The 8,237-nt window shown below is 45.1% G+C and overlaps 1 protein-coding gene across 1 annotated transcript in view; it reads right to left on the minus strand.

The window, feature by feature from the left end:
- ptchd1 (patched domain containing 1) overlaps positions 1-7,756 on the minus strand; it is a 14,763-nt gene extending 7,007 nt beyond the window's left edge. Inside the window, exons 1-3 of the mRNA XM_032503425.1 lie at positions 7,348-7,756; positions 6,453-7,033; positions 1,849-2,563 (exon numbers count right to left, since the gene is read on the minus strand). Coding sequence (XP_032359316.1) covers positions 1,849-2,563; positions 6,453-6,866 — 1,129 coding nt within the window. The 5' untranslated portion in view covers positions 6,867-7,033; positions 7,348-7,756. The remainder of the gene's footprint in view (positions 1-1,848; positions 2,564-6,452; positions 7,034-7,347) is intronic.
- Positions 7,757-8,237: the final 481 nt, after the last annotated feature.

Consider the following 8,237-nt stretch of genomic DNA (forward strand, 5'->3'; position numbering starts at 1 on the left):
CCCCCCCCCCGTCAACACGTCAGTTTGTCTTTCATGCCAGATTTGCGAGTTTCTAAGCCTCTACAGTGTGTAAAACATGTCTTCTGTCTGAGAAAGACGCTAAATGTTGTCACACATCCACGTTTTGAAAACATAAAGTATAGTATTTCTCCCTCTTCCTCTCCTTCTTGCTATCTCTTACAGTACAACACATTTTTTTCTGTCTGCCTACTTCATTCTGAAAAACCCCACCTGCCTTCCTTCCTTCCGACTACGATGTAACTTCATTTTCTGCTAAAAGAATCCTTATCTCAACCCCCATTTGGAGTGATATTTCATCGAGCTCCCTCTCTGTCTCTATTCCCCTGTCTCTTTGGTTCTCGCTACAGTTATTTTAAGCCTAACAGCAGCCTTTCCTCCTCCACATCACAGAGTAATTATGGTATAGACTACATGTGTGTAGCAGTGGTTGGGTGCCACACATCCTACTGTATTTAGAATGCATGCAATCGAGATAAACTGCAAGCACGCCTTCACGCAGATGGGATACATTTTCATTTTGCTCCTATTCCTATTGTCTGTCTTTAAACTTCTTTCTGTTTGCTTTCTATCCCTTTTCTTCATATGGCCTTTGTCCAAACATAGGAACTGTATCACTAACTTTGCTTATTTAATAAATAAAAAAATGCATGTCATAGCCCCTATTCCACATGCAAGCAGCTGCAGATTGCAGAGGCAGTTTCCCTAAACTGCTGAATCAATCACTGTGGCTTCAAGAGCAGAGGTGATTTGTTAATCTTGCTTCAAAAAGTGAATTCCCAAACCACTACCAATGTATTTGGGAAAAAATAATAATATTTGCCTCAAGATTATCACGGATGCAAGTGTACAAGTGTAGTAACATTGCTGCAGTCTGTATAAAACTAATTTAAAATTAAAGTCTTTTATTACCAATAATAAAAAAGGATTTGCGCTCCCTTGAGGACTTTAGTCCTGAGTACTGTGACGTGGTCGCCATCACCATCTGAAGTCTGCAATATTTCTATGAATTATGGTTCACCTTCAGAACAAAGTCGGCATCCCACATGGACCATACTGACGTTATTAAGTGGCGATGATGTGATCGATCCACATTAAATACAGTTTCTTCATCGCTTCATAAAATGAAGCGTTTCTTCTATAATTCATTGAATCCCACTGTTTTTAGTGCCACAGCAATCCCTGGCCTCTTGTTGCCTTACATAAAAGGGATTTGAAAAAGAGAGCACTGGTATCTAATGAGTTGAGTTGAGGACCAAATGTCCTTTTAAATACAGTAGTCCAGATCTTAACTTATACTCTTATAAATTTAAAATAGTGTCAGACCTTGTGGTTCACACTCTGGATTTGTTCCAGACTTCAAGAACCGTATCCTGACAACCTACTTTTTTAGAGCCTTTGGATTAAGTTTCTGCCTCCAGTCAGAAAATGTATTGTTAGTGCCAAGTCAAGTTCATGTCCTGCTACTTGTCAGTCATGTTGATGATCTGTCTACTTTGAAATGGCATTCAGCCTGAGGCTGGCATCTGCAAAACCCATCACAGGAACTGAAGAAGCAGACAGTAAACACAGACAGTCTGAGATATGAAAGCAATGCCAATGTTCACCGTTGCTTCCACCTGCCATGCGTAAGCTTCACTTTTCTTTGATTTCTCTGTGCTCTCCGTTCAACAACCATAAGTTCTCAAAATGTGTACTTCCAAAAATATCCTCAACCTAAAAGCCATTTCCAGACAAAAAGAGGACATAAAGAGTTAAGAAGACTTTGAATGTCAAATATATCTTGTGTTATTATGTTTTACCATCAAAACGTGTTCATTTCAAACCTACCAAGCATGACGAAAGGGATGCCCAGGTACGTAGAGTTGTAGGTGGCCCCAGTCAGGTTGAGTATCCCAGCAGCAGTGAGGCCTGACAGTGTGACTGACAGCAAAGCCAGCAGTCCCAACCAGGGTTTAGACCTCACACAGTCCCTCATAGAGCAGCAGAGGACGGCCAGCACACCGCACGCCCCCAAGCTGGCCATCAGAGGGCGGTGTGCCAGCACCGAGGAAAACTGGAAGTCAGTTCTCAGAGAAGAAGATGTAGAAGGGTACAGCCCCAGTTTAGGGTGCAACGCTGCAAAGTGCTGTAACTCAGCACAGAAGGCCTTTTCCCATTGGCTGGCCACCCGGTCCATCAGGCTGCCATGTGCTTGGAGGTAGTAGGTGAGCTGCAACGCCCTGGCCGAACGTACACCTTCTCCCCTGGCTCCTGTCCCCTGCCCTCGCACCGCCCCGCTGGGACCCCAGCCCTGCACGCCACCCAGCTGGTGGCCGATGTATGCCTGCCGTCCGTCTGCCAGCTGCGTGATTGGGTAGCGCAGAATTGGGACAGAGCGGTTGGAGGTGCGAGCTGATTGGATCTCCTCCATGGCACGGATGATGTCATCGATGATGCAGACGTTTTTGTCATCGGGGAGACAGAGGTAGGAGAAGGAGTAGTTGTAGCTGTTGACACCTGTGGCCGGGACTGTCACCTGCATCTGGTAGATTCGCTTGTGGAGCTGTGCAAAGAAAACACACACATGTAAAGTTAGCTTCCTAGTTGCCCAATTCAGCTGGAAAAAACTGTGGCAAGGCCAAAAAAAAAAGAAGTCCAATCAAAGTTTTCCAATGAGCAGCACAGTAAAACTCAAAGTGTGTGGCTCATTCATTTACTTTGTGTGCTTCCACTGTCGAGCTGTTTGTTTGTGTGGATAGGAGAAAGGGGGGAGAGTGTTTGTGTGTGTGTGTGTGTGTGTGTGTGTCTTACTTGACAGAGTAACAATAGTGGTATCAGAATCCTCCTCCGTTTCTATGGCAAAAAGACAACAGTGCCAGCATCCATAGAACTGGTTACTAAGCAACAGGCCTGATGCCAGTCTCCGCCACAGTGAACATGGGCAAAGCTGTCTCCCACCTCAGAGTGCTGCATTGACTTCAGAGGGAGGGAGGGAGGGGTGTGTGTGTGTGTGCATGTGCATGTGCATGTGCATGTGTGTGTGTGTGTGTAGGAATATCTCTTGATTAAAAAATGTTTTAACTTCTGTCTATGAACCGTCCTGTTGTAAAATTGATAAATTCTTAATTTCATTTTTGTAGCTTTTTACTGCCAAATTATACCAATCGTTCATTTATACAGTTTGCAATTTCCTGGCCGGACCTTAAAATTCCCAATCCAAGTGTCGTAGATCACTAAATTAACTTTAAAGGCCCAATCAGTCATTTTTTAGCATATTCATTTTAGGTATACATACATACATAAATAATAGTATTTAAATATACAGTATAATTAAATCTATAAGCATTCTGTGTTTGTTAACTAATCAGGCTTGAAAATATATCACAGATTTACTCATCACAAAACTATGCTGTTGATTCATGTTTTATAAAACCTGCATTTGGAAGTCATAGTTGTTTCAGTTTTTATTTTTTTATGGTGACCAACTGCCACTTTGCTCATTTGAAAGCCATGATGTCTCTCTCTCTCATGGGTGGGCCAAATTCTCCGGGTGGGCAAAGCCGAGAAAGGGGAGGTAACCTTGCCCCTTATGACCTCATAAGGAGCAAGATTCCAGATTGGCCCATCTGAGCTTTCATTTTCTCAAAGGCAGAGCAGGATACCCAGGACTCAGTTTACACCTATCACCATTTCTAGCCACTGGGGGACCATAGGCAGGCTGGGGGAACTCATAATAATATTAAAAAACCTCATAAAGTGACATTTTCATGCCATGGGACCTTTAAGACTGAGGGCCAGATGTAGGCCCATTTGCGAATGTAGCGTTATCAGCGCCACGGCCAACCCGCAGAAAGCAATTGAATGGGCAATGTCAAAGAAATCCTGCTTGATGCGTGTCATTTCGGCATTAGTTGTGGGGAAATGTATGTGCGCTGTAGCAAAGCGTTGAGTACTTGTGCTATGATACGGCTGAGTGCAGACTGTGCAGTCTATTCCCACTGCTGATGCCTTGACACTTGGAAATGGTCCTGGTGCCAATATTGTATGTTTATATGTATAACAGCAAGTAGTTTAACAACTACTAGAATGGTATGTGAACGCTGAGTCGGAGATTCAATGTCATCATTGATTTCTTCCAGTAACTGTAATACAGCATGGCTGCTTAATCTGTAACGCTTAATGATTGAACTGACAAGGTGTGATCGTTGTGGCAAAAATCCTTTTAGCTTGTCTCCTTGACCTGTCTTTGTCTTGCTCGGACAACTGCTGCCATTTCACCACAAGGCATATGCGGGGAAACCCGCTTGCGGCTGGTTTACACCTGCGCTTTTACCTCACTGAGGCCTGTTCGTACATACCTTGCCATGCTTTTATGGGCACGTTGTGAAACACATACGCCTGAAGCAAAAGCGCTCATCTGGCCCTAAGAGTCTACAGTCATACTAGCAGCTCTGTGAGGCTGCACATGGGCACACAACTTTGAGCTAAATGCTAATGTCAGCGTGCTAACATGCTCAGGATGGCGATATTTATTGCTGATATTTAGCAGGAAAAATGTTCACAATGTTAGTTTAGCATGTTAACATTTGATAATCAGTGCTAAGGGATGATGGGAATGGCTTTTTGCAAGTTTGTTTGTGGTCATAAACTAAAGTATTGGACACAATCATGGTTCTAGAGGAAAAGTCAGGGGCTCACCAAAGTTATTAGCATTCATCATCTGGGAAGCATGAATGCCTGTAGGGAATTTTGAGTCAGTCCATCGGGAGATGTTAACATTTTTGTAATTGAAAAGTAACGACTTAGACCTGCTTGTGACACTAGACGAAATTTCAGGAGATAACTTAATGCGGTACGCATTCTTTGAGGACCATGTCTGTACAAAATGACATGACATCCATCCAATAGTTGTTGATATATTTGGACCAAAGCATAATGACAGACGGATTAACTCTGACTCTTGTGGATGACTGGATACTATATGTGACATCACACCACGGTATTTCCACCACAGGTAGGACATGTATGGGGACAAGAATATCGGCTCTCTGAACAACCGCGTCAAAGCAAAGGTTGCATTTTGACTTCTTCAAAATCTAAGAGCAAGAGCGTTTGACTCACAAATGCTGCACAGCCACTAATTAATCATATGTATAATGACATCCATTACAGAGGAGTTTTCGATTGCGTCACTGACAGAAGCTTAAAAAGACCAGAATTCAATGCAGTCATTGGGTGTGACTCTCAATTCTTCCTCTTGCTGCGAGTGGTGATCCTGTCTGGCTATCTCATGCAACAAGTTCAGAGACAAGTAGACAAGGCATGCTGAGAAGGAAAAGTACAGAGTCTTGAAACTCACAGATGATATGTAACAGGGGGAGATTATGTAACAGGGATTTTTTCTATCTCTCTTGCAGCCTGTTGGCAGTAAATGATGCACAGCCCTAAACTTGCCTGTCTCTTAACCGTCCATGGATTCCTCAATGGACCAACACTGTGGTCTGGATAAATGCAAAGTGGATTGAAATAACCACATCTGACACACACACACACACACACACACACACACACACACACACACACACACACAGTGTGTGACAGACAGTAGGTATGTACACACAGTCTACACATTAAAGCTTGGTGTCTTAGGGCTATTTGCCAAGCTCTGATTACAACTGCATAACTTCATGAAATAATTTAGCTAATTGCTCCAGGGGTGTCAGACTAATACTCATAAATCCATTAAGGAATACCAACGCAGAGACGGAGGCCTCCGAGCTCCACCTAACTCCACTTTGTAATTAAAATGCCCTGCTTCATAACTATAAAGGTTGTCGGAGGTTATTTGAAATGGGACTGTGTTGTTCTGTGTAATGACTATCAATCACTGAGAATGAGGAGGGAGACAGCTGGCATATGTGCTCAGGCCTGCAGACACTGACCTTTACCACTGTGTGTATTTCTGAATGGGACTAGGAATTGATTTGTTTTTAAAGTTGGATTCTGCAGATGCACTGCAGCCTCATTCTATGACGTAGGCTATAGTGATTTAAAAAAAAGGCACAGACAGAAATATTACCTTTCCAGTGTATGAATGTGTTTTTAGTTGGCATTAGCCTGCAGCAGCTACTATACCTTAGAGTTCTTAAATCATTGATTGTGAGCATATGTGTTGATGAGTGTGTCTTTTGCTCTTGAACTACAAAAATATTCTTCTCAAAGATTGCAAGAGAGACATTTAAAATTAAAAAAAAAAGCTTTTGCCCTGGTTGAAGGCTTTGCGGTTCTGTGAGTATATGAATATTATTTTATTTTTATCAGTTGTACTGGTGTAACTTAAAAGTATGTTTTATTTTTTTCTAATTCATTCATGATTTTGTTTGTAAATTGACGTTTTGGAAACTGTTTGGAATCAGAGCTACAGTGCGTGCGCCTTCCGTTCCCGTGCATACCTTTAGTATGGTATCCAGATGAACCGGGTCCAGCACGCTCCCCTTTCTGGTGGTGACGATCACGCGCCCGTAGCGGCCCGGCGTTTGCAGGTCGGAGTAGAGCGCGTGCTTGGAGCGGTTCACGGGGAAGAGGCTGTCCACCAGGTTACCCTCTATCTTTGCCAGGCTATGCTTCGGCGCGAGCATACCCTCCACGTCCTCCTCCACGCGGTACCGGCTGAAGCTGGCCCCCAGCAGGATGGAGAGGAGCACGGGCGTGGAGGCGAAGAACACCGGGTGGCTCGCCACGAACCGGCCAAGCGCGTGGAAGGAGGTTCTCAGGCCAGCGTGCAACACCTTGCGCAGCATCCTAGCGCGTGGCCGCGGCTCGAGCCTCTCCCACCGACCGGAAAGCCCAGGAGCACTGCCGAGCATCAGGGGCAGCCGGACGCATCGGTGGCCTGCGTCGCTGTGAGGTCGAGGTGAGGTGACGCCGGGTGGTGGGAGGATTTTCCCCCCCGGAGCAGGAGGTCACCAGCCTGGGAGAAGCCAACCCTCCTCCGGTCACAGGGGCGCCCCTTTCCCCGGGGTTCGCTCATCCGCTGGAACAGCACAAAGAACAGAAAGCTTCTAAATGAGGCAGCGTTTCTCTGCTCTGCGGTTAGAAAGCACATTTATAGCCTACTTTACATGTAATAGCCACTACCTTGTCGCCTTCAGTGTCTTCTGCAAGCTGCATGGCTCTGTGCGCAACAGAAAAATCATCGCAGAACCAAAGTGGTCTCATAATTAAGCTACACTTGTTACTTCTTCCTCCAAACTGACGAATGGTTTGAGTATAGTTCTGTTTGTGCACTCGGACAGGTTGCAGAGAAGACACACAGCTGCGCTAAACTGAAGCCAGGTTGTAGCTTACCTGAACAGGGGAACGGGGGGGACCGACCCGGTGATGACGGAGATCATCTAATAAGACGCATTCAGACGTTATCCTGCCGACTGTCCGCGCGTCCAGCTCCACCCTACACCACCAAGTCACTACACAACCTGATGGGTGATCAAGGTGGGTGGGACTCGCGGTGTGCACGCACCGGGGATGCCGGTAAAGCGGTTTGTCAAATCAGCCTAATCTGGGGTTCCTCTGCGGCAGAAGGCTTTCTGTCGTCCGTCCTCCTCTCTCCTCATCGCCCCGGTGGTTTGACGGAGTCCCTGTTCATCCGCCACCGGGCTGCTCTCTCAGCAGCGACAGCTCTCCTCCCTGGGCAGGCACGTCACTAATTACTGGCTTTCAAACCGGGAACCGATCTCTCTCTCTCTCTCTCTCTCTCTCTGTGTGTGTGTGTGTGTGTTTTCTGCCCCGCCTCTCCGCGCAGCTACATTGCAGAGAAACAAAATCAGTCCGTGGCAGCGTGTGTGTGATAGAGACACAGAGATTTCTAGGAATGTATTCGAATGAATTCATTTGGTGCTTAATAATATAATATAATATAACATAATTTATATAGCATATAGTTGGCACTGTGACACTCCTATGATTTCACTCACACAATTATGTAGTCTACAGCACCTAGGCCCACATAGCCTAATATTAAATATCCTTTGCATTGTTGCAGACGCGTGAAACATCTTTTAGGTTTGCTTTTGTGTAGCATGTTGCCATAGAAACCAGACACATTACTTTCTTTTTTACAAGCCACCCAGGTTCCCATGGCAATAAGGATGCCACCTATCCCCCCCAAAAAAATTACACATACTTTAGTACACACAAACACACACACACACACACACACACACATACACACACACACA

This window comes from Etheostoma spectabile, chromosome 22 (assembly GCF_008692095.1).
Source record: "Etheostoma spectabile isolate EspeVRDwgs_2016 chromosome 22, UIUC_Espe_1.0, whole genome shotgun sequence".
NCBI classification, from domain to species: Eukaryota; Metazoa; Chordata; class Actinopteri; order Perciformes; family Percidae; genus Etheostoma; species Etheostoma spectabile.